This window comes from Anomaloglossus baeobatrachus, chromosome 1, assembly GCF_048569485.1.
Source record: "Anomaloglossus baeobatrachus isolate aAnoBae1 chromosome 1, aAnoBae1.hap1, whole genome shotgun sequence".
In the NCBI taxonomy this organism is placed as follows: Eukaryota; Metazoa; Chordata; class Amphibia; order Anura; family Aromobatidae; genus Anomaloglossus; species Anomaloglossus baeobatrachus.
The window spans coordinates 507,845,450-507,872,520 of NC_134353.1; the positions used below are offsets into that span (position 1 = coordinate 507,845,450).

At 46.8% G+C, this 27,071-nt stretch overlaps 1 protein-coding gene across 1 annotated transcript in view; it reads left to right on the top strand.

Annotated features, from left to right (window-relative positions):
• The window catches only part of SHOC1 (shortage in chiasmata 1), a 525,180-nt gene that overhangs the window by 387,755 nt on the left and 110,354 nt on the right, over positions 1-27,071 (top strand). The window contains exon 20 of the mRNA XM_075348066.1: positions 20,241-20,419. Within this exon, the coding sequence (XP_075204181.1) occupies positions 20,241-20,419 (179 nt within the window). The remainder of the gene's footprint in view (positions 1-20,240; positions 20,420-27,071) is intronic.

Here is a 27,071-nt window from a genome sequence, read left to right on the forward strand (position 1 = left end):
ACCCCACCGACATCGCACCTGCGATGTCGTAGTGTGCAAAGCCCGCCTAAGTCCATCTAGTTCAACCCGTAGCCTAACATGTTGATCCAGAGGAAGGCAAAAAAAAACTAATGTGTCAAATAAGCTCCAATGGGAAAAAAATTCCTTCCTGACTCCACATACGGCAATCAGACTAGTTCCCTGGATCAACACCATAAAATCTAATATACATAACTGGTAATATTATATTTTTCAAGAAAGGCGTCCAGGCTCTGCTTAAATGTTAGTAGTGAATCACTCATTACAACATCATGCGGCAGAGAGTTCCATAGTCTCACTGCTCGTACAGTAAAGAATCCTCGTCTGTGATTATGATTAAACCTTCTTTCCTCAAGACGTAGCGGATGCCCCCGTGTTCCAGTCGCAGGCCTAGGTGTAAAGAAATCTTTGGAAAGGTCTCTGTACTGTCCCCTCATATGTTTATACATTGTGATTAGATCCCCCTAAGCCTTTGTTTTTCCAAACTAAATAACCCCAAGTTTAATAACCTGTCTTGGTGTTGCAGCCCACCCATTCCTCTAATAATCTTGGTCGCTCTTCTATCTACCTGCAAGATTATGCTATTTATAACCTTCTATACTTTTGCTATCAAGAAAAGCATCCATTCCTCTCTTAAATTCATTCAGTGACTTGGCCATCACCACTTCCTCAGGAAGAGAGTTCCAGAGCCTCACTGCTCTTACCGTGAAGAACACTCTTCTATGCTGATGTAGGAATTTTCTTTCCTCCAATCGAAGCGAATGCCCCCTTGTTCTTGTCATAGTCCTTGGTACAAACAGATCATGGGAGAGATCTCTATATGGCCCCCTGATATATTTGTACATGTTTATTAGGTCTCCCCTAAGTCTTCTCTTTTCTAGAGTAAATAGACCTAATTTTGATAACCTTTCCGTGTTATGTAATGCACCCACTCCATTTATTATTTTAGTAGCCCGCCTCTGAACCTTTTCAAGTTCAGTAATGTCTTTCTTGAGCACCGGCGCCCAAAATTGCACACAATACTCCAAGTGTGGTCTGACGAGTGATTTGTACAGAGGGAGAATGATGTTTTCATCTCGTGCCCCCAGACCTCTTCTAATGCATCCCATCACCCTATTTGCTTTTGTGGCTGCTGCCTGACACTGGGCACTCCAATTTAGCTTCTTATTGACTAAGATGCCTAAGTCTTTTTCCATGTCTGATTTCCCCAGCAGTTTCCCATTTAGTAAGTAATCGTAGCATCTGTTTCTCCTTCCCATGTGCATAACCTTACACTTATCTGTGTTAAACCTCATTTGCCATTTTTCAGCTCAATTCTCCAATTTACTGAAATCGATCTGTAGTTGCAAACTGTCCTCCTTTGTGTTAACTACCTTACATAGTTTTGTATCATCTGCAAATACTGATATTTTACTCTCTAAACCATCTACCAGATCATTAATAAATATATTAAATAGTAAGGGGCCCAATACAGACCCCTGTGGCAACCCACTAGTAACCCTGGCCCAATCTGAGTATGCGCCATTAATAACCACTCTTTGTTTTCTACCACTAAGCCAGCTACCTACCCATCTACGCACATTTTCCCCCATCTGTCTCGTTCCCTCTCTGTCACTTTCTCCGTCTGTATCTTTCCCTGTCTGTCTGTCTCTTTTCCTGTCTCTTTATTTGTCTGTCTCTTTCCCTATCTCTTTACTTGTCTCTGTCTCTTTCCCTGTCTCTTTACTTGTCTGTCTCTTTCCCTGTCTCTTTACTTGTCTCTGTCTCCTTCCCTGTCTCTTTATTTGTCTGTTTCTCTTTCCCTGTCTCTTTACTTGTCTCTGTCTCTTTTCCTGTCTCTTTGTCTCTGTCTCTCTACCTGTCTTTACTTGTCTCTTTCCTTGTCTCTGTTTCTTTCCCCATCTGTCACTTTCCCCATCTGTCACATTCCTCATCTGTCACATTCCCCATCTGTCACGTTCCCCATCTGTCTCTTTCCCCATCTGTCTCTTTCCCCATCTGTCTCTTTCCCCATCTGTCTCTTTCCCCATCTGTCTCTTTCCCCATCTGTCTCTTTCCCCGTCTGTCTCTTTCCCCGTCTGTCTCTTTCCCCGTCTGTCTCTGTCTCTTTCCCTGTCTCTTTACTTGTCTCTGTCTCTTTCCCTGTCTCTTTCCCTGTCTCTTTCCCTCTCTACCTGGCTCTTTCCCTGTCTGTCTCTGTCTGTCTTTCTGTCTGTCTGTCTGCCTCTTTCTCTTTCTGCCTCTGTCTGTCTCTTTGACTGTCTCTCTTTCTCTCTGTCTCTTTCTGTCTCTCTCTATCCATCTCCCCACTGACATCTTATTACCTCACACATAAGCTTCTTATACTAACAATTCATTTTGTTCCTATGGCAACCAATCACAGCTGCTATTAGTAACCTGTTGCTCCCAGCTCCATTGACTTTAATGGAGGCAGGATTTTTGCAGAGTAACTGTAAAGCGCAGGGTTAAATTTTCCCGTCAAAACATAGTCTATGACGTTCCCTGAGTCACAAGGGGTGTCTGTGCAAAATTTTAAATGCGACGGTGCGGTTCCTTTAGCGGACATACATACTGTGAGGTATCAACTGGCTGTATTACAAAGGGCCGGTATGTTTTGCAGAAGCGTGGGTGCTCTGCAATGTGAAGTTGGCTGGGACCTGTGGTTCCACAGGATTGCATTACATGCAGAGCCATGGAAGGGTGTGTGATGCTGATTACACACTCCTTACCACCTGTGGGTGTGACTCCAGGGGTTAAAGCAATCCTGTCTCTGAACCTGGGTGGAATGTGTCTAGGGCAGTCTAGAGAGAGACTGGCTCTAGACTTCCAGTGTGTGTGCTGGAGACGAGTGAGAGCAGAGCAGGGAGCTCTGGGTGTATCAGCCTGTGTGGAGGCTGAACACAGGGCTCTGAAATTGAGTCTGAGTTGAGACTGAGGTGAGTGCAGCCAGGCCAGGGCTGTAGGGCCGAATCTCTCCTGGAGGAGAGACAGACAGGGGTCTGCAGAGGGCCCTGGGTGCTGGAAGGAACCTTGGCTAGAACTGTACGCTGGCAGGAGCCAGAGAGTGGGGAAGTTGCTAAAACTTCCACTATGGACTTATAATGGACTGGATGCCCACGGTACGTGGATCGTTTATGTTAAGAGCAGTTTATGCTGAGAGTGTTTTTAAATAAACTGCCGGAATTTTTATAAAGAGACTGTGTACATATGTTGCTGAAGCTACCTCACACCGCTGCAAGCGAGTGGAACCCCCAGGCTGCGGAGTGCAACGTTACAATACACACACACTCACATATACACATACACTCAGCTTTATATATTAGATTTTTAAGATCACCTTGTTGGAATGAGCTGCAGAAGACTTGTCATTGAATTTTCCTCGAATAAATATATTTTACCTATGCTGTGCCTTAAATAGCTATACTCTCATATTGTCCCTCTTACTGTACAAGGCCTACAAACTGTCCTTCCCTATAAAATATTACTTATATGCTATCTCCCTTTATGAAGTATACCTGGCACACTGATCCCCTTATGAACTACAACCACTATAGTTCATCTTTCTGAACTCTAACTTACACAATGTTAGCTATAACTGCCACATTGTAGTTTCTTATTTTCTGTAACTGCCATACTGTTCACCCTTATTAGCTACAGTGGGGAAAAAAGTATCACTTCACTAGCCAACAATCCTAAACGATTCTTTGAAACCTTCCACTCCCTCCTGAACCATAAAGCACAAACCCCCGTCCCCAACCTCAGCTTTGATGATCTGACCACTTTCTTCTTACAAAAGATCAACGACATCCGCCAAGAAATTTTTGAAAAATCCCCTCAGAGCCTGGATCCCCTCCTCTCCCGCACCTCAAGCTCACTTTCAATATTTGAGCCTGTCACAGAAGAAGAAGTGACCCGTCTCCTCGCCTCTTCCAGCCCAACAACCTGCACCAGTGACCCTATTCCCTCACATCTCCTTCAGGCTCTCTCCCCAGCTGTCACTGCCTATCTAACCAAAATGTTTAACCTCTCTCTTTCAACAGGTATCTTTCCTTCATCATTTAAACATGCCATCATAACGCCTCTACTGAAAAAACCTTCTCTCAATCGGAACTGTGCTGCTAACTACAGACCAGTCTCTAATCTACCCTTTATCTCTAAGCTCCTGGAACGCTTGGTCCACTCTTGGCTAATCCGCTATTTATCTGAAAACTCACTTCTTGATCCCTCTCAATCTGGTTTCCGCTCTTTACACTCCACCGAAATGGCCCTCACCAAATTCTCCAATGATCTATTAACAGCAAAATCTAACGGCCACTATTCCCTATTGTTTCTCTTGGATCTCTCAGCTGCTTTTGACACTGTGAATCACCAACTTCTCCTCACCATTCTCTGCTCTATTGGCCTCAAGGACACCGCTGTCGCCTGGTTCTCCTCCTATCTCTCCGACCGCTCCTTCACTGTTTCCTTTGCCGGCTCTTACTGCACCCCTCTCCCCTCACCTTCGGGGTTGCTCAAGGCTTAGTCTTGGGCCCTCTCCTCTTCTCTCTATACACCGCCCCTATTGGACAAACCATCAGCAGATTCGGTTTCCAATACCATTTCTATGCTGATGACACCCAACTGTACACATCTTCTACTGACATCACCCCTGGTTTGTTACAAAACACCAGGGATTGTCTGTCTGCTGTCTCTCATAGCATGTCCTCCCTCTATCTGACACTGAATCTCTCCAAAACTGAGTGTCTTGTGTTTCCTCCCTCTACTAACCAACCTACACCCGACATCTCAATTACCTTTGATGATTTAATCATTACACCCAAGTGGCACGCTTGCTGTATTGGGGTCATATTTGACTCAGAACTCTCCTTCATTCCCCATATACAATCACTCACTTGCACATGTCACCTGTATCTTAAAAACATCTCCAGAATCTGACCATTTCTCACTTTCGAAACTGCAAAAACCCTTACTGTTGCTCTTATTCATTCCCACCTGGATTACTGCAACTCTTTACTGATTTGTCTCCCTCGGACCAAACTTTCTCCTCTCCAATCCATCTTGAATGCAGCAGCCAGGGTCATATTCCTGTCCAGCCGCTTCACTGATGCCTCCACCTTGTGCCAGTCACTACACCGGCTACCTATCAGCTACAGATTACAATACAAACTCATATCCCTCACCCACAAAGCTCTCCAAAACTCTGCACCACCATATATCTCATCCCTCATCTCTGTCTATCATACTACCTGCCCCCTCCTTTCCGCAAATTATTTTAGACTAACATCCTCCATAATACGAACCTCACACCTCCGTCTCCAAGACTTTTCTCGTGCCGCGGCAGTTTTCTGGAATAGACTACCCCAAAGAATGTGACTAATATCCAGCCCCCAAGGTTTTAAGTGTGCATTAAAAACACATCTCTTCAGACAAGCTTATCATCATAACTTAAGGCACCGTTACACGCAACGACGTATCTAATGATATATCTTCGAGGTCACGGATTCCATGACGCACATCTGGCCTTGTTAGCGACGTCGTTGCGTGTGACAGCAACGAACGGCCGTTAACGATCAAAAATGCTCACCTTACCATTGATCGTTGACACGTCGTTCATTTTCAAAAAATCGTTGATTGTTGAGAACGCAGGTTGTTCGTCATTCCCGAGGCAGCACACATCGCTACGTGTGACACCCCAGGAACGATGAACTACAGCTTACCGGCGCCGCCGGCAATGAGGAAGGAAGGAGGTTGGTGGGATGTTTTGGCCGCTCATCTCCGCCCCTCCACTTCTATGGGGCAGCCGCTGTGACGCCGCAAGAACCGCCCCCTTAGAAAGGAGGCGGTTCGCCGGCCACAACGACATAAGTCTGTGTGACGGCTCCTAATGATTTTGTGTGCCACGGGCAGCGATTTGCCTGTGACGCACAAACGACGGGGGCGGGTGCTTTCACCAGCGATATCGCTAACGATATCGCTGTGTGTAAAGCCCCCTTTACTAACCTAACTCTCCCCTGTTCCACCTTCTAAATGCTATTCATAACCTTCTCTCTCCTATTTCTGTCTTCACATCCTACATACAACAAATAGCATGTAAGGGCACCCAAAAGGTTATTGTCCAATGACCATATCATTAATTTTTATATGTAACCAATAAACTAGCATAACGATGGCCGGACCAGATACTACAAGTGTGCTTCACCTTTTGTGTCCCCCTCTTTCCCCATAGATTGTAAGCTTTCGAGCAAATTATGGTAGAAATAAGTATTTGGTCAATAACAAATGTTCAACTCACTATTTTGTTATATATCTTTTGTTAGCATTGACAGAGGTCAAACCTTTTCTGCTGGCACACACTGTTGGTGGTATGTTGGGCAATTCCTCCATGCAGATCGTCTCTAGAGCAATGATGTTTTGGGCCTGTCACTGGGCAACACAGACTTTAAACTTCCTCCAAAGATTTTCTATGGAGTTGAGATCTGGAGATTGGCTAAGCCACTCCAGGACCTTCATATGCTTCTTACAAAGCCACTCCCTCATTGCTCTGGAGGTGTGCTTGGGATCATTATCATGCTGAAAGACCCAGCCACGTTTCATCTTCAATGCCCTTGCTGATGGAAGATTTGCACTCAAAATCTCATGATACATGGCCCCATTCATTCTTTCATGTACACGGATCAGTTGTCCTAGTCCCTTTGCAGAAAGCACCAAAGCATGATGTTTCCACCCCCATGCTGTACAGTAGATATGGTGTTCTTTGGATGCAACTCAGCATTCTGCCTCCTCCAAACACAACGAGTTGTGTTTGTACCAAACAGTTCTACTTTGGTTTCATCAGACCATATGACATTCTCCCAATACTCTGACACTGCAGGATCTGAGTCCCTGGAGGCATAGTGTGTTACTGATTGTAGCCTTTGTTACGGTGGTCCCAGCTCTATTCAGGTCATTCATTAGGTCCCCCTGTGTGGTTCTGGGATTTTAACTCACCATTCTTGTAATCATTTTGACCTCACAGGATGAGATCTCGCGTGGAGCCCCAGATAGGAGATTATCAGTGGTCTTGTATGTCTTCCATTTTCTTATTATTGTTCCCATAGTTGATTTCATCACACCAAGCTGCTTGCCTATTGCAGATTCAGTCTTCCCAGCCTGTGCAGGGCCACAATTTTGTTTCTGGTGTCCTTCGACAGCTCTTTGGTCTTTATGATAGTGAAGTTTGGAGTTTGACTGTTTAATGTTGTGGACAAGTGTCTTTTATACTGATAACAAGTTCAAACAGGTGCCATTACTACGGGTAATGAGTGGAGGACAGAGGAGCCTCCTAAAGAAGACGTTACATCTCTGTGAGAGCCAGAAATTTTGCATGGTTTTAGGTGAGTAAATACTTATTTTCTACCATAATTTGCAAATAAAATCTTGCAAAATCAGACTAGGTGATTTTTTTCTGGATTTGTTTTCTCATTTTGTCACTCATAGTTGTGGTCTACCTATGATGTCAACTACAGGCCTCTCTCATCTTTTTAAGTGGGAGAACTTGCACAATTAGTGGCTGACTAAATACTTTTTTTCCCACTGTATAATTGCCACACTGTCCGCCCCTATTTCCTTAACAAACACCCTTGTCCACCATTATTAGCTATACCCACCATGCTGTGTGCATTTTTTAGCTATTACTCCCACACTGTTCACCCTGATTAGCTATAACTGCAACACTCTCTGCCTTGATTGCTATAACTGCTACACTGTCCTAACTTGAAGTGTTCCCCTCCCACACACACACACGCTGCCCCCTTTCCATACTGGGCCCACTCTTTACACTGTTGCCTCACACTGTGTCTCCCTTATACTGTACAGTCTCTCCATTGTGTCCCCTTTTTATACTTTCATCCTTATGCATACTGTTCTCTCCATACTTACATTGTCTCCTCATACTGCCCACTCTCTATACTGTTGCTGAAAGACAAGAGCACAATTGAATGCCAGGAGCCAGCCTTTTACATGTTCCCAAAGCCATCTGTCAGTTGGCTTTGGTTCAGAGAATGGCCAAATCCCACTGCTTTGGAGGCATTTGAAAGACCCATGAGGTGGCCCAATGTCGCTTCCCTGTTGGCTGCACTTGGGGCACATACCCCACATGCCTTCCACCTACTTTAGACCTTGAATTCTCTAATTCTATTCATATGCCCTCCACTACCCAGGGATTACTAGCATGTTAATACTTATATTCTAACTGAGACAATTCAAGTAAAGAAGACCTTTCTCCAAGTTGAGCATGGTAAGCTGGCCACATCATTGGCTACAAAGCTGGTTGCAACATACATTTTATTTTTTAATTTCTCGCCTGCATCGTCGAGATATTAGCTTGTAAAGTTTATGTTGTAAATTAAGGTTATGGTTCAACCGAGTTTTAACATTTTTTGTCTCTGGGTATATACTTCTTCTTCTGCATGAGGATGTCCAGTCACACATTTGTGAGAAAAGAACACAACCTACTTTTCTTACTGATCTTTGCAGCTACCATGAATAGGTCACAATCAGTACATGAATACATCAATCACCAAAACCTCCATTAATACATGAATGTCACCAAAGCCACTATCAGTACATGACTACATTACCAGAGTCACCATCAGTACAAAAATACAATACCAAGTCTCATATACCAGGGGCATATACGAGGGGTGGGGAACCTCTTGCCTGCATGCCATTTACGACCCTTAATTACCTTTTCTTCAGCTTATGGGCAGATTCCTGGGAACTGCAGTGCTAAGGCTAGCAGATGCGTTTTGCCTGTCATTGGACCTTTAATTTATTTAGCTCTGCAAGCACACGCACACAGCGTTCACTACTGAATACTTAGGCACATGCAATGAATGATTATGTCCTGACGCTGGTGTGTACTCAGGGGGAATTAACACGCAATGTTCTCCCATCTATCAGGCAAAAACTGCAGCAGTCCCAGCATCTCCTGTGATGTATATACTGCAGCCACAATGTCTCTTGTGATGTATATATTGCATCCCCAAATACATATGTGTATATACAACAATCTTGCTATCTGCTATGTGATCTATATAGCAGTCTTGGTGTCTCCTATGTGATATATACAGTATATGCAGCAGTCTCAGTGTGTCCTATGTGATGTTTATGCAGCAGTTTGTGTCTCCTATGTGATGTATACAGTAGACTTGGTGTCTACAATGTGGTGTGTATACAACAGAGTCTTGGCGTCTCCTATTTGATGTACATACAGCCGTCCTGGCATCTATTATGTGACGTATATAGGGCCGTCTCTGTGTCTTCTATGTGATGTGTATACAGTAGTCTCTGTGTTTCCTATGTGATGTATACAGCAGTCTCAGAATTTCCTATATAATGTATACAGCAGTCTCAATGTCTGCTATGGGATACTGTATATACAGTAGTCTGTGTCTCCATTGTAATGTATACTGCAAACCTCCCATTCCTTGAGTTCTATGAATATAATGTGAGCAGTGATTCATTTCCCACTGTGAGGAGACATGCAGTGTCTGTGTTTAGAACTTACTGCTGCAAGTTCTTTACAAAACTTATCATCTCAAAGAGCTGCTTGAGCTCCAGACCAATGCAAACTTGTAAAAACAGTTATAAGTAGCTGCATCATCAATCCATTAACATCACAGTTCACTAAAAATAAGCAACTTCAGCCATTAAATTAGGGGTGAGTTAATTAAATGTTTGACCAAATAGAGCAGGATAACTTTCAAGGTGATAATTTTGTATGGCCCCTGACTGATGGTATAAATATCCAAATTGCCCTTGACAGAAAATTAGGTTCCCACCCCTACCATATGCAGTTGTAAGACATGAACCTACAACTCCCAGTATCTCCTTAACAATGGTAATGTTGTAACCATTTATTAGACTGTGAACCATACAGGAGCCAGAGCACTGATGAGATGTAGTCAGTATCACAAATGATCATTTACTGTATATCCAGGTACCTTATAGACTAGATCTGATATGAGCCGTCTCTTTATTTTCATCTCCATCTTGTCTAGATGCCATAATGACTTTTTACATCCACAGCTCATCCCAGCAGTCTTCCATCTTCTCTGGTCTTCTAAAGCACATCTCAACACAATGCCCTTAAAACTAAAGGGTGCTTTACACGCTGCTACATCGCTACTGATATATCGTCAGGGTCACGTTGTTAGTGACGCACATCCAGCGCCGGTAGTGACATCGCAACGTGTGACACCAAGGAGCGACGATCAATGATCGCAAAATCGTCCAAAAACGATGATCATTGACACGTCGCTCCTTTCCTTAATATCGTTACTGCTGCAGGTAGGATGTTGTTTGTCGTTCCCGCGGCAGCACACATCGCTGTGTGTGACACCGCAGGAATGACAAACATCTCCTTACCTGCGTCCACCGGCAATGCGGAAGGAAAGAGGTGGGCGGGATGTTATGTCCTGCTCATCTCCGCCCCTCCACTTCTATTGGACGGCCGCTTAGTGACGTCGTGGTGACGTCGCTGTGACGCTGAATCCCTTGATGGAGGGATTGTTCGGCGGTCACAGCGACGTCGCTGCACAGGTATGTGCATGTGACGCTGCCGTAGCGATAATGTTCGCTACGGCAGCGATCACCAAATGTCGCACGTACGACATCCTGGGCAGCACTCCCATCAATTCTATTCACGCCTTAAAGACACATATACAATTGAGTGTGGGAAGGTGATGCCAATCAGGGTGTAGCCGTTAAGCACTGTTAGTGACTCAATGACATTTTGTTCATCTGTGTGCCTGCATCCCAACTGTCAGTGTGCTGAATGCCTTCGGCCGAAGGAGGGTGATGGGCAGTCGCAGACATTCAGCAAAGTAAGGGGTTTTATTTCAGGGAGGTTGGAGGTAACACCCTAGGCCAGTGATGGCGAACCTATGGCATGCAGAGCCCATTCTGCTGGCACGCGCGCTGTGTCCTCATCCTGCCACTTTGAACTGCTGGCGCGGTGGCGCCGGCAGTTCAAATCTGTGTTGGAGCGCTGGAGACATTTCTCCTCGCTCTGAGACACTCCTCCTCTCCCAGGCTGCAGGTCTGTTGCCTAGCAAACGGAGGAGCCTCAGTAAGCGGCACCAACGTAATGAAGTCTTCTGGCCGCGTGAGAACTGAGGACCCAATGGCGCGCAGCGGGGGAGCAGGTGCTGGAAGGTGAGTTGTGTGGGGGTTTTTTTTATACCTTGTGTGCGGCTGTGCCAAGGTGGGGATGGGGGGGGCCAGTGCCAGCATGGGGGGAACATACATGCCAGGATGGGGGGGCAGTGCCAGCATGGGGGGGGGGAGAACACACATGCCAGCATGGGGGGAGAACATACATGCCAGCATGGGGGGGAAACATGCATGCCAGCATGGGGGGCCAGTGTCAGCATGGGGGGAAACATACATGCCAGCATGTGGGAGAGAACATACATGCCAGCATGGGGGGGAGAACATACAAGCCAGATTGGGGGGGAGAACATACATGCCAGCATGGGGGGGAAACATACAGTACATGCCAGCATGGGGGGAGAACATACATGCCAGCATGGGGGGAGAACATACATGCCAGTATGTGGGGGAGAACATACATGCCAGCATGGGGGTGAGAACATTCATGCCAGCATGGGGGGAGAACATACATGCCAGCATGGGGGGACATATATGCCAGCATGGGGGGGACATACATGCCAGCATGGGGGGGAGAACATACATGCCAGCATGGGGGTGAGAACATACATGCCAGCATGGGGGGGAGAACATACAGTACATGCCAGCATGGGGGGAGAACATACATGCCAGCATGGGGGGGAGAACATACATGCCAGCATGGGGGGAGAACATACATGCCAACATGTGGGGGAGAACATACATGCCAGCATGGGGGGAGAACATACATGCCAGCATGGGGGGGGAGAACATACATGCCAGCATGGGGGGGAGAACATACATGCCAGCATGGGGGGAGAACATACATGCCAGCATGGGCGGGTAGAACATACATGCCAGCATGGGGGGAGAACACACATGCCAGAATGGGGGGAGAACACACATGCCAGCATGGGGGGGAGAACACACATGCCAGCATGGGGGGGAGAACACACATGCCAGCATGGGGGGAGAACACACATGCCAGCATGGGGGGAGAACATACATGCCAGCATGGGGGGAGAACATACATGCCAGCATGTGGGGGAGAACATACATGCCAGCATGGGGGGAGAACATACATGCCAGCATGGGGGGAGAACATACATGCCAGCATGTGGGGTAGAACATACATGCCAGCATGTGGGGGAGAACATACATGCCTGCATGGTTGGAGAACATACATGCCAGCATGGGGGGAGAACATACAGTATATGCCAGCATGGGGGGGGAGAACATACATGCCAGTATGGGGGGGGAGAACATACATGCCAACATGTGGGAGACAACATACATGCCAGCATGGGGGGGAGAACATACATGCCAGCATGGGGGGGAGAACATACATGCCAGCATGGGGGGAGAACATACAGTACATGCCAGCATGGGGGGAGAACATACATGCCAGCATGGGGGAAACATACATGCCAGCATGGGGGGAGAACATACATGCCAGCATGGGTGGAGAACATACATGCCAGCATGGGGAGAGAACATACAGTATATGCCAGCATGGGGGGGAGAACATACATGCCAACATGTGGGGGACAACATACATGCCAGCATGGGGGGGAGAACATACATGCCAGCATGGGGGGGAGAACATACATGCCAGCATGGGGGGAGAACATACAGTACATGCCAGCATGGGGGGAGAACATACATGCCAGCATGGGGGAAACATACATGCCAGCATGGGGGGAGAACATACATACCAGCATGGGGGGAGAACATACATGCCAGCATGGGGGGGAAACATACATGCCAGCATGGGGGTGAGAACATACATGCCAGCATGGGGGGGAGAACATACAGTACATGCCAGCATGGGGGGAGAACATACATGCCAGCATGGGGGGAAACATACATGCCAGCATGGGGGGAGAACATACATGCCAGCATGTGGGGGAGAACATACATGCCAGCATGGGGGAGAACATACATGCCAGCATGGGGGGACATATATGCCAGCATGGGGGGGACATACATGCCAGCATGGGGGGGAGAACATACATGCCAGCATGGGGGGGAGAACATACATGCCAGCATGGGGGGGGAGAACATACAGTACATGCCAGCATGGGGGGGAGAACATACATGCCAGCATGGGGGGGAGAACATACATGCCAGCATGGGGGGGAGAACATACAGTACATGCCAGCATGGGGGGAGAACATACATGCCAGCATGGGGGGGAGAACATACATGCCAGCATGGGGGGAGAACATACATGCCAGCATGTGGGGGAGAACATACATGCCAGCATGGGGGGAGAACATACATGCCAGCATGGGGGGGAGAACATACATGCCAGCATGTGGGGGAGAACATACATGCCAGCATGGGTTGGAGAACATACATGCAGGCATGGGGGGAGAACATACCTGCCAGCATGGGGGGGGCATGCATGCCAGCATGGGGGGGGGGAACATACAGTATATGCCAGCATGGGGGGAGAACATACATGCTAGCATGGGGGGGAGAACACACATGCCAGCATGGGGGGGAGAACACACATGCCAGCATGGGGGGAGAACACACATGTCAGCATGGGGGGAGAACATACATGCCAGCATGGGGGGGAGAACATACATGCCAGCATGTGGGGGAGAACATACATGCCAGCATGGGGGGAGAACATACATGCCAGCATGTGGGGGAGAACATACATGCCAGCATGGGCGGAGATCATACATGCCAGCATGGGGGGGAGAACATACAGTATATGCCAGCATGGGGGGAGAACATACATGCCAGCATGGGGGGGAGAACATACATGCCAGTATGTGGGGGAGAACATACATGCCAGCATGGGGGCGCATACATGCCAGCATGGGGGGGCATACATGCCAGCATGGGGGGGAGAACATACATGCCAGCATGGGGGGAGCACACACATGCCAGCATGGGGGGGAGAACACACATGCCAGCATGGGGGGGAGAACACACATGCCAGCATGGGGGGGTGAACACACATGCCAGAATGGGGGGAGAACACACATGCCAGTATGGGTGGAGAACACACATGCCAGCATGGGGGGGAGAACATACATGCCAGCATGGGGGGGAGAACATACATGCCAGCATGGGGGGAAACATACATGCCAGCAGGGGGGGGAACATGCATGCCAGGATTGGGAGAACATGCATGCCAGGATTGGGAAAACATGCATGCCAGGATGGAGGAAACATACATGCCAGGATGGGGAAAACATGCATGCCAGGGAGGGGAAAACATACATGCCAGGATGGGGAAAACATGCATGCCAGGATGGGGGGAAACATGCATGCCAGGATGGGGGAAACATAGATGCCAGGATGGAGGAAACATGCGTGCCAGGATGGGGAAAAAATACAGTCAGGGCCAGAAATATTTGGACAGTGACACAAGTTTTGTTATTTTAGCTGTTTACAAAAACATGTTCAGAAATACAATTATATATATAATATGGGCTGAAAGTGCACACTCCCAGCTGCAATATGAGAGTTTTCACATCCAAATCGGAGAAAGCGTTTAGGAATCATAGCTCTGTAATGCATAGCCTCCTCTTTTTCAAGGGACCAAAAGTAATTGGACAAGGGACTCTAAGGGCTGCAATTAACTCTGAAGGCGTCTCCCTCGTTAACCTGTAATCAATGAAGTAGTTAAAAGGTCTGGGGTTGATTACAGGTGTGTGGTTTTGCATTTGGAAGCTGTTGCTGTGACCAGACAACATGCGGTCTAAGGAACTCTCAATTGAGGTGAAGCAGAACATCCTGAGGCTGAAAAAAAAGAAAAAATCCATCAGAGAGATAGCAGACGTGCTTGGAGTAGCAAAATCAACAGTCGGGTACATTCTGAGAAAAAAGGAATTGACTGGTGAGCTTGGGAACTCAAAAAGGCCTGGGCGTCCACGGATGACAACAGTGGTGGATGATCGCCGCATACTTTCTTTGGTGAAGAAGAACCCGTTCACAACATCAACTGAAGTCCAGAACACTCTCAGTGAAGTAGGTGTATCTGTCTCTAAGTCAACAGTAAAGAGAAGACTCCATGAAAGTAAATACAAAGGGTTCACATCTAGATGCAAACCATTCATCAATTCCAAAAATAGACAGGCCAGAGTTAAATTTGCTGAAAAACACCTCATGAAGCCAGCTCAGTTCTGGAGAAGTATTCTATGGACAGATGAGACAAAGATCAACCTGTACCAGAATGATGGGAAGAAAAAAGTTTGGAGAAGAAAGGGAACGGCACATGATCCAAGGCACACCACATCCTCTGTAAAACATGGTGGAGGCAACGTGATGGCATGGGCATGCATGGCTTTCAATGGCACTGGGTCACTTGTGTTTATTGATGACATAACAGCAGACAAGAGTAGCCGGATGAATTCTGAAGTGTACCGGGATATACTTTCAGCCCAGATTCAGCCAAATGCCGCCAAGTTGATCGGACGGCGCTTCATAGTACAGATGGACAATGACCCCAAGCATACAGCCAAAGCTACCCAGGAGTTCATGAGTGCAAAAAAGTGGAACATTCTGCAATGGCCAAGTCAATCACCAGATCTTAACCCAATTGAGCATGCATTTCACTTGCTCAAATCCAGACTTAAGACGGAAAGACCCACAAACAAGCAAGACCTGAAGGCTGCGGCTGTAAAGGCCTGGCAAAGCATTAAGAAGGAGGAAACCCAGCGTTTGGTGATGTCCATGGGTTCCAGACTTAAGGCAGTGATTGCATCCAAAGGATTCGCAACAAAATATTGAAAATAAAAATATTTTGTTTGGGTTTGGTTTATTTGTCCAATTACTTTTGACCTCCTAAAATGTGGAGTGTTTGTAAAGAAATGTGTACAATTCCTACAATTTCTATCAGATATTTTTGTTCAAACCTTCAAATTAAACGTTACAATCTGCACTTGAATTCTGTTGTAGAGGTTTCATTTCAAATCCAATGTGGTGGCATGCAGAGCCCAACTCGCGAAAATTGTGTCACTGTCCAAATATTTCTGGACCTAACTGTACATGCCAGGATGGAGGAAGCATACATGCCAGCATGGGTAAACAAACATGCCAGGATGGGGAACAATGCATGCCAGGATGGGGAAACATGCATGGCAGGATGGGGAAACATGCATTGCAGGATGGAGAAAATATACATGCCAGGATGGGGAAAACATACATGTCAAGATGGATGAAACATACATGCCAGGATGGGGAAAACATGCATGCCAGGATGAGGAAAACATGCATGCCAGGATGGGGAAAACACACATGCCAGGATGGAGGAAACATGCATGCCAGGATGGAGGAAACATGCCATGATAGGGTACATTTACCAGGAAGGGGAACATTTACCAGGATGGGGAACATGTTAAGATGGGGGAACATTTACCAGGAAGGGGAACATGCCATGAAGGTGGACATTTTTAACAGGATGGGGGTACATGCTAGGAAGGGGGACATTTAGCTGGATGGGGGTACATTAACCAGGATTGGGAACATTTACCAGGATGGAGGACATTTACCAGGAATGGGGTACATGCCGGGAAGGGGGAACATTTACAAGGATGGGCAATATGTTAGGATGGGGTACGTTTACCAGCATGGGGGAACATGCCAGAATAGGGTACATTTACCAGGATGGAGGACATTTACCAGGAGGAGGTATATTTACCAGGAAGTGGCCATGATGGAGACAAATATACTAGAATGCAGGAAATATATATATCAGGATGGGGGTCATGTTTACCAAGAAGTGGCCCAGGAAGGGGACATAAATACACAATGAAAGGGGAGGGGAGCAACTCGTACGTCTTTATGGGATTTCTAGATGTTCAGACGTTGAAATGTAGATGTGGATTACAGGGTGAAATCTGATTGCATTCCAGGCTAAAATCTGTCTAATATGCTGCAATTTTTTCCAGAAAGATCAATCCAACTGCTGTGTCTGGAAAGGGCTGGAAAGGGCTCAGCTTCCCTGTGTGGTAAGCAGGCATGAGCATGATGCCCCCTGCTGAAGAGAAGACTGCAAAGGTAAGGTTACAATCAATTATTTACATAATAGGATTGGTTGGCACTTCGGAAAAAAAATTGGGTTTAGGGCTACAGTTTGGGCACTTGGCCTGTAAAAGGTTCGCCATGACTGCCCTAGGCTGATGCCTACCCCACCTACCCCTCGTCCCGGCCCTGTATGCAGCTACTGTGTAATGGTAGAGCTGAGATATGTATTATTACAAATACATCTTGATCTCTGATTTCTGTATGTTTGATGGTGGGTGAGGGCTGACTGCACCGAGAGAATATTTAAAAGTGTTTGTAATGACGCATAACTAAGCAGCTAGTGTGCGACACACCTGAGCTGAGTTATGCATTAGTACAAACACCTCCAGACCGCATCTCTCTGTACTGTCAGCTCTCAGCCTTCCCCCCACACACTGACTGCTGTGAGATGAGATCTAGAACGGATTGTAATGATACATAAAGGCTACTTTACATGCTGCGATATCGGTACCGATATCGCTAGCGTGGGTACCCGCCCCATCTGTTGTGCGACACGGGCAAATCGCTGCCCGTGGCGCACAACATCGCCCAGACTCGTCACACATACTTACCTGCCCGGCGACGTCGCTGTGACCGGCGAACCGCCTCCTTTCTAAGGGGGCGGTTCGTTCAGCGTCACAGCGACGTCACAGCTGCGTCACTGAACCGCCGCCCAATAGAAAAGAGGGGCGGAGATGAGCGGGACGAACATCCCGCCCACCTCATTCCCTCCGCATAGCGGCCGGGAGGCAGGTAAGGAGAGGTTCCTCGTTCCTGCGGCGTCACACGGAGCGATGTGTGCTGCCGCAGGAACAAGGAACAACCTCGTTACTGCTGCAGTAAGGATTTTTGAGAATGGACCCCCATGTCACCGATGAGCGATTTTGCACGTTTTTGCAATGATGCAAAATCGCCATAGGTGTCACACACAATGGCATCGCTAATGCGGCCGGATGAGCATCACCAATTCCGTGACCCCAACGAGTTTGCATTAGCGATGTCGTAGCGTGTAAAGCCCCCTTTACTCAACACTGCATTCGCATGAGAATAGAAATGCCACAGAACCATAGAATTCCATAGAATGCCATAGAACCACATTGACTGCAGCTCAGGATTGAGAGATTAATGATAATAATATTGCTTTGTATGTAAAATCTAGTGCAGTTATCATAACAACAAATCAGATTCAAGTTGTCATTTTTGTCAATATAAATGCAATTATTTCACTTGATGCCTTGTAAAACTACTTCAGAGGCTTTGCATCATTTAATGAATAAAGCCTCTAGAAATTTTATTGCATTTACTAGACCAAAAAGTTTTTTCTAGACCCGATCACTGCATACCTGCTACTACCTGCAGCATGCCTGGTGCCTCTTCTGACTAGTTGGCGCAGCATGAGGTCATTCATGTGAACAAAAGAGCCACCCTTCATCCCCAAGGAGCCTTCATGTGCGGACATGACTTTGGTCAGACTGCATGACACTCACTTGCAGCTTCGGGGCAGCCCTCATCACCCGTGCTGTCAGTCGTCGATGCCGTTGGGTAGTAGGACACGCAACACCAGAGTTCACTTCGCCAGCCTGTCTTGTTTACTTTTATTAATCCCACTGTTATGGCAGACATAACCTTTCTCTCTTTTTCTATGGTGTACTACTCTTCGTTCTGTCCCCCACTATTTCGGATCTAGTTTTCAATACTCTGGAGTCTGCACTTACTTCCCCCTCATACCGCAAACATTCTTCTGCTTATGGGCCCCGACAGATTCATTAGATGGACAATTCTCTAAGCTCGCCTAGGTGAGCCATAGGCTCCAGACCTCCAGAGGTTACCTTGGGGTTCCCTGACTGGCGCTAGCACTGAGGCCACCTCTTCAGTTTGAACCCACTTCTTCGACTGCCCTCCTCTGGAGCTCCCTCTCCTAATCAGACCCCCCCTGCCATCTCTCACTCCTCCATTTTACTGCTTTAACCCTATCTTATCTAACATCTTTTCTAAAACTCGCTTCACTGCCGGCTAATCAAAACACTATATGGCAGCATTTGGTAACCTGTTAGGGGTACTTTGTACGTTGCGACATCGCTAGCATTGGCTAGCGATGCCGAGCGCGATAGTACCCGCCCCGGCGCACATGCGATATCTTGTGATAGCTGCCGTAGTGAACATTATCGCTACGGCAGCTTCACACGCACTTACCTGCCTTGCGACGTCGCTCTGGCCGGCGACCCGCCTCCTTCCTAAGGGGGGCGGGTCGTGCGGCATCACAGCGACGTCACACGGCAGGCGGCCAATAGAAGCGGAGGGGCGGAGATGAGCAGGACGTAAACATCCCGCCCACCCCCTTCCTTCCGCATAGCCAGTGGAGGCAGGTAAGGAGATGTTCCTCGCTCCTGCGGCTTCACACACAGCGATGTGTGCTGCCGCAGGAACGAGGAACAACATCGTATCTCCTATTGGTGCGACATTATGAAAATGAATGACGCTACACAGATCACCGATAGTTTTTGCGATCGTTTATCGGAGCATCTAGGCTTTACACGTTGCGATGTCGTTACTGGTGCCGGATGTGCGTCACTTTCGATTTGACCCCGACAATATCGCAGTAGCGATGTCGCAGCGTGCAAAGTACCCCTTAGACTCTCATAACTCTGCTACATCTGGAATCTATACTTCTCTAGAAGAAAATCATCAACAAATACATTTATAATATTCAACAGTAGATGGTAAATACGTGAGACATAGCACAGTTATATCAAAGGCGTACCACCCACCTACACATGCGTCAGTCATTTTACAACAATGACATCAGGCCAGTCCTAATAATCAAAAGAGACACCATGAAGGCCAAACAGTGCTCTAGTTTCGGGGACTATCAATTTGGCTACCGGACCAGGATCATGCATAACTTTTTGTTCAACTCTAGTGTTTATTAACAAGAGGTAAAAAACAAGCTGCAATGTCATTTTATATATATATATATATATATATATAGCACATGCTAACATAATATTTATTTTGTTTCCTTACAGCCTAAGAAGTTACTCGTGTGTGATATCCAAAAACCAATACATAGGAAGTAACTTTCCATGGACTCATTTCTCTCTTATTGTAGAGTATGATTGCACCGATTATTGGCTACAATTGTGTAAGATGATAAAAGTCTCACACATGACCCTGAAAACAAGTGTGCCAAATAATCCTATATTGAGTAAGCATGTTTTCTTTATTTGATCTCCTCAAAAATCAGATCTGTTATAATGAATAATATAATTTTTTTTTTTTTTCTGTAAATAATTTTATTGGGTTTAAGAAACAGTGAACAAAGCATTGCTTATAACACGAATAAGATGTAATCAAACAAAAGTCAAGGTTGATCCAAACATGTGGATCAAGCATGTAGCACTGTATTGTAAGAGAACTTTTATCAGGATAAGAATGGTCACATAAGAGACCATAACAGATAATGCAGTTAAAACAAGACAATTCAGGTTATACCGTATCATAGTATGTCAACTCAAAGCAGTATTACGGAAACTATTTTAACTATAAAGACTGAGTGAAGGTTAGAAAGAGAGACGAAGTAGGAAAAAGATAGGTATAGGAAAGAGAGGAGGGTATGAGAGGAGGAGGGGGGGATATATGGATAGATAGGTAGAAGGTTGGGTGTCCAAAGAATTCCGGCGTCAGGTAAACGAATCCTCTTAGAGCTTGCAAATATCAACTAAAGGAACCCAAGGAAGGAAAGACCCGTGTAAAGCCCATTATCTGAGCCAAGACGTAAATCTCAGAGTCTCCCGGAAAAGGAGCCAGGAAGACGACGTGCCAGCATGTTTATCTCATTTGTCCCCATCATCTGCCATCAGGGACTCCATACGCTCCAATCTATTCTTCTCCTCCAAAAATTCCCTTACAGAGGGAGTTGAAGTTGTCTTCCAATGTCTTGGAATAATCATACGAGCAGCAATGAGAAGAAAGCGTAGGACACCTCTTTTGGTCACAGAGACAGATCCAGGGATTAGGGACAGTAAAGCTATTTGAGGAGTAGGAATTACCCGAATACCCGACAGTTGAAAGTATATTTCAAAAATGGAATCCCAGAATGACCTTATCAAGGAGCAATCCCACCATATATGTTTCATAGTACCAATTTCGTCTCCGCATCTCCAGCAGGTATCTGGTACTGTGGGGTAGATCTTATGCAATACGTCAGGGCATCTGTACCAGCGTGTAAGAATTTTAAAATTTTTCTCCTGTGCACTACAGGAAATGGACATTTTATGAGAGAGTGTAAAGATTTTGAGATGATCTTTTTCCGACAACGTGATCTGGAGCTCTCTTTGCCAGGCCTCCAAATACGTTGGGGCACCTTTATATTGGGCTGTACACAAGAGATTGTAGATCAATGCGATGGCATGTTGCGGCGCGGCATTTAATGAAATTAGGGTCTCAAAGTGTGTAGATTTGGATAATAGTGCATTTCCCGGGAATTTCCTTTTTATAAATGTGGTCAGTTGAGTATATTCCAGCCAGGATAGTCTCCTCCCCGGGCATGACTCCTGCAAAGCTTCAAAAGACGCCATTCCAGATAGCTTCCTAACAACCTGTCCCAGGGTAACTCCGTCTGCTGAGTCCCAAGATAAAAAGGTAGATCTCTCCCTGGTCTATGGGATAAGTTTAACGTCTCCAGATGCCTGTCCCAAAAAAGCATGAGCGCCTGAGTCAGAGGTTGAAATCCCGAAACCGCCGGTCTCTGTTGAAGGGGGGCCCATAGAAGCCGTGCCAGAGGAAACGGGGAGAGATGGGACTCAATGCCCACCCACTGTTTATTGAGATCGTTAAATCTCCAATCCAAGACCCTCGTGAGGAGGACACTCTGGTAATACTTTTCAAAATCAGGTAAACCAGTGCCTCCCCTGGATTTGGGTCTCACCAGTGTGGCATATGGAATCCGAGGTCTCCCCGTCCCCCAGACGAATCTGCTACATGCCCTCTGGAGTTGTCTGAAATATTGTTTAGTAACTTTGATCGGGACTGTTTGGAATAAGTAAAGGAACCTCAGGAGTATGTCCATCTTGAGGGCATTGATCCGGCCAAACCAGGAAAGTGGTCCCCGATTATATCTATTTAGATCAGCAAGAGTTCTAGTAAGCAATGGGGAGTAATTAGCCATAAACAACTCATCTGGATTAGCCGAAACAGATATCCCAAGATACTTGATAGATTGGATCTCCCACTTAAATGGGAAGGCGGATTTCAGTCTATTGACTTGTGTGGTAGGGAGAGTAATATTAAGGGCCTCTGTCTTTGAGTAGTTTACTTTGAAGTTAGAAACTATGCCAAAACGTTGGAATTCCTGGATGAGAGTTGGGAAGGCGATTTCCGGATTTGTTAGATATAGAAGGAGGTCATCAGCGTATAAGGCAAGTTTATAATCTTTCTGCCCTACATCAAAGCCCTTTATATCGGGGGAGTTTCGAAGGGATATAGCCAAATGCTCCATGGCTATTACATATAGAAGGGGTGAAAGGGGGCACCCCTGTCTAGCGCCATTAGATATTTGCAGGGGAGAAGATAGAGTATTGTTGGCTCGAACTCGTGCTGAGGGCTTATGATACAGGGCAAAAATTCTCTCTAACATAGTTTGGCCGATTCCCAGCTGCCTCAGGGAGGAGCGTAGAAAGGTCCAGTTGAGACGATCGAATGCCTTCTCGGCATCGATCGATAGAAGGCAGGCTGGAGTACCTTGTCTGTACATATGTGAGGTCAAAAGTAGATGAATAATATAATATTAACCGACTTGTCAGCAATACAGAGACATAGACCCCAATTCATCAAAGTGTTTTCATCCGATTTCTGGTATAAAATACCTTGAAAAATGCAACATTTTTGCATAACTCAAAGCTGTTCAAAAATGCTGTGACTTTAGGCGTTGTAACATGGTGGCTGCTATGTTTCACAGAAGCGATGTAGGCCTGGATAGCCATTCTAGTACTTGTAGTGTCATGAGTCTTGTTAGGGCATACCAGGGCCAGGTTTTATGGATAGCTGGAGAGATGGGTAGGTCTGGCTATCCACATGCTTCCGCCCATGGGTGTGTCTCATCTGTTAAGATGGATGCTGTTAGTTTGCCACATTGTCAGGGTGTGGAAACTGTGATGTCTCCAGGAAGGAATCCTCTAGAGAAGGGAGGATTGTCCTGACTGAGGCCTCTCAAAGGGATCCTCTGGAGGAAGTGGAAATTCACATTGTCTGACCATGGTCAGTTTATGGAGGTTTGTGAAACCTCTGAACGGTACCTCTGGAGAGGGGTGTGTTTAGTGACCGCAGTCAGTGAGTGGAGGCTGCCAAAGCTCCACTGAGATACTTGTTAATTTGTATCCAAACCTGTGTGATCATACCGCATGTTAAATGGACTGTATACTGTGTTTTGTGTCCTGTGAAGGCGAAGGAAGGCTGGTGTTATATTACCAACAGTGTGGTTTTTGTGCTGTTTAATAAACCAATTGGCTTTTAAATGAAAAGTGTACCTCTTGTTACCTTGGGAAAGCAAGCAGAGTGAGTAAATCCATCAGATATTGTGCTACAGTGCTGGCAGCATTTCAGGAAGCATGTATAGCAGCTGTAAGGTACTGTTTGCTGTGGATCGGTGGCTCAATAAAAATTTGCTACATGCTACACGGAGCTGTTGCCGATGGATCATTGGGTCCATGAACATTTTCCACAAGCTACAAGTAGCTATTGTCGGTAAATCTGCAGGTCCATGAAGAATTTTAGAGTGGACCAGAGCATTTGGAGGACATGGAGGAGCTATTAAAGTACCTGGTTCAGTTTGGTGTGAAGCAGCAGCAGAATACTGTCGGCCAGAGGTGCAAATAGGTCCATCGACAGCACCTGGAGCACCAGGAGCAGCAGCAGCAGCGATCCAGCAGCCAAAGGTGACAGGAGGTATGGCAACAGCTGCGCAGAGCTGCAGCAGCAACAGCGGGAGCTGTTAATTAGTCTCGATGAGGTAGCAAGGGTCCAGTTTATGCAGTCCCTTGTGGGTTCAGTGCAGACAAGACATCTCGTAACGTACCCTCCAATGCTGGGCTGCCAAAAAGGGGGTGACTGCCTAAAAAGGGGGTGGTGGCTCAAAAGGGGGTGGATGCCCAATAAGGGATGGTTGCCCAAATGGGTGCGAAGTGTCCCAAGTCCAAAGAAGCGGAGGCGGTGGCGCCAATGGGCTCATTTCGGGACATAATCTGTACGAAATTTGAGAGTTAATAACATTTAAAAGACCAATGTCCCTTGATTAGTGAGCAGATGGATTGTAGCCAGTAACGACGATGTTCGTTCTATGCAAGTCCAGCCTGATGTATAGACTACCATTCCGACGAGGAAACACAAGTGTGTTCCATGGAAGTGAATGGAGAACGGGACTGGACTGTTAGACTCAGGGAGCTTGGCGAGCCTAGTAAGGGCCATGCTCGATGTCTACCTGAAGATTAAAGTCAGCTGCAGTAATAGGATGTTAAAGAATATCGGATGGCAGGAGTGTTCATTAAGACAGCAAAGGGCATGATATACCATGATATGGGTAAAGTCCCAGAGTTCCTGCATCATTGCAGTTGGAAGTGTCCAGTTGCTCAGATAAGAGCTGGAATGTCCCTAAAGCCTGCTTTACACGGTACGATCTATCGTGCAATTTCATGATCGATCGTACCCGCCCCCGTCGTTTGTGCGTCACGGTCAATTAAATGCCCGTGGCACACAAAGTCGTTAACCCCCGTCACATGCACTTACCTGCTGTGCGACGTCGCTGTGGGCGGCAAACATCCTCTTCCTGAAGGGGGAGGTACGTTCGGCGTCACAGTGACGTCACACAGCGGCCGGCCAATAGAAGCGGAGGGGCGGAGATGAGCGGGACGTAAACATCCCGCCCACCTCCTTCCTTCCGCATAGCCGGCGGGTGCCGCGGGACAGAGGGAAGCTGCTGTTCATCGTTCCTAGGTGTCACACGGAGCGGCGTGTGCTATCCCGGGAACGATGAGGAACCGGCGCCATTTTAATTAAACAAGATTAGGAAACCGAGCGACGAGTACACGACTCAGGATTTGTGAGCGATACTTCGTCTCTCGGAGGTGTCACACAGCCCGACGTCGCAAGTGATGCCGGATATGCGTCACAAAAACCGTGACCCCGACGATCTATCGCACGATAGATCGTCTCGTGTAAAGCACCCTTAAGGAAGCCCTATCACAGTGGGATTCTGAAGGGCTTCCTTTCGGTATGGTGTTGTCTAATGGTGAGTAGCTAGTACCTCCTAAGGTTGACAGTTAGGGGTGACCAAAAGAAATTATGGGTCTGCCCAACTTAGGGACCAGACAATAATATAAAACAAAAAACAGTAGTGTGACCATTGAAAACAGGGTGGCTCCAGAAAAGGGGGCCGACACCTGGTTTAGTGAGGACGTGTTGGTCCAGGATATCAGGGGGAGTGCCGATGACTCCAATGTAGTCTGTGACTCTTATAAACTTAAAGATAGTGCAGTGAAAGAGAGCCGAGTAAGAAGGATAAAGCCTCCTCCCAACAAAGGAGGCGGAACAGGCGCCAAGATGTGGAACAAGGTGCATCATCTGAGTGTACAGAGAAGGTTGATTACCTTATTGAGGAAGCCACATTACCAGTCACAGCCGCTGGTTTAGAGGTAGACAATAGAGTTGAGCGTGGTTCTAGGTTCGTGGTTCTCCAGTTCGCGGCTCGAGTGATTTTGGGGCCTGTTCTAGATCGAACTAGAACTCGAGCTTTTTTGCAAAAGCTCGATAGTTCTAGATACATTCGAGAACGGTTCTAGCAGCAAAAAAACAGCTAATTCCTAGCTGGCTTTCTGCTGTAATAGTGTAAGTCACTCTGTGACTCACACTATTATGAAATTTCAGTGTATAGTGTGCGGGAACAGCGCCTTCAGATCACTGCTGTATGGATAATGGCGATCGCCATTTTTTTTTTTTCCTTGTCTTCCTTCCCTAAGCGCGCGCGTGTAGTGGGGAGGGCCATTATGTCAGCCAATCCCAGACACACACACAGCTAAGTGGACTTTTAGCCAGAGAAGCAACGGCATGTGTGATAGGATGTCCATGTCACAAGTCCCTGCATTATAAAAACGAGTATCAGCCCGTCCGGACGCCATTATCTCTTCTGCGTCCTTGGTGTCAGACATCACTGGCGCAGCTCCGTCCTGAGTCCTATCGCCGATACTGCTGTATGCGCTCCATACACAGCGCTGGACAGCTTAGGGAGAGCACTTTCTATCAGTCCTTTTAAGGGCTCATACCGGCAGGGTCAGAGCCATAGGTGACAGGTCCTGAAAACAGAGACAGCGTCTGTGTAGCTAAGGTCAGGGATTTCCTCGCTGCATTTCCCCATTAGGAGGGAATAGAAAGGCAGGCTTCCATTCCTCTACCCAGAGCCCCACAATCCTGGCACTGTACCCTCCTGTCCTCTGCACACTCCAACTCATTATAACTAAGCCATTATACTAGCAAACACTGAGTGTACCTAGTGGCATCCTAAACGTGGCTATTGGACTTCTGTATAGTCCCAGTAGTGCACAGATATTTGCAGCACGTCTGCCTGCATTGCACACTCAAACTGATAGTTACTAAGCCATTATACTAGCAAACACTGAGTGTACCTAGTGGCATCCTAAACGTGGCTATTGGACTTCTGTATAGTCCCAGTAGTGCACAGATATTTGCAGCACGTCTGCCTGCATTGCACACTCAAACTGATAGTTACTAAGCCATTATACTAGCAAACACTGAGTGTACCTAGTGGCATCCTAAACATGGCTGTTGGACTTCTGTATAGTACCAGTAGT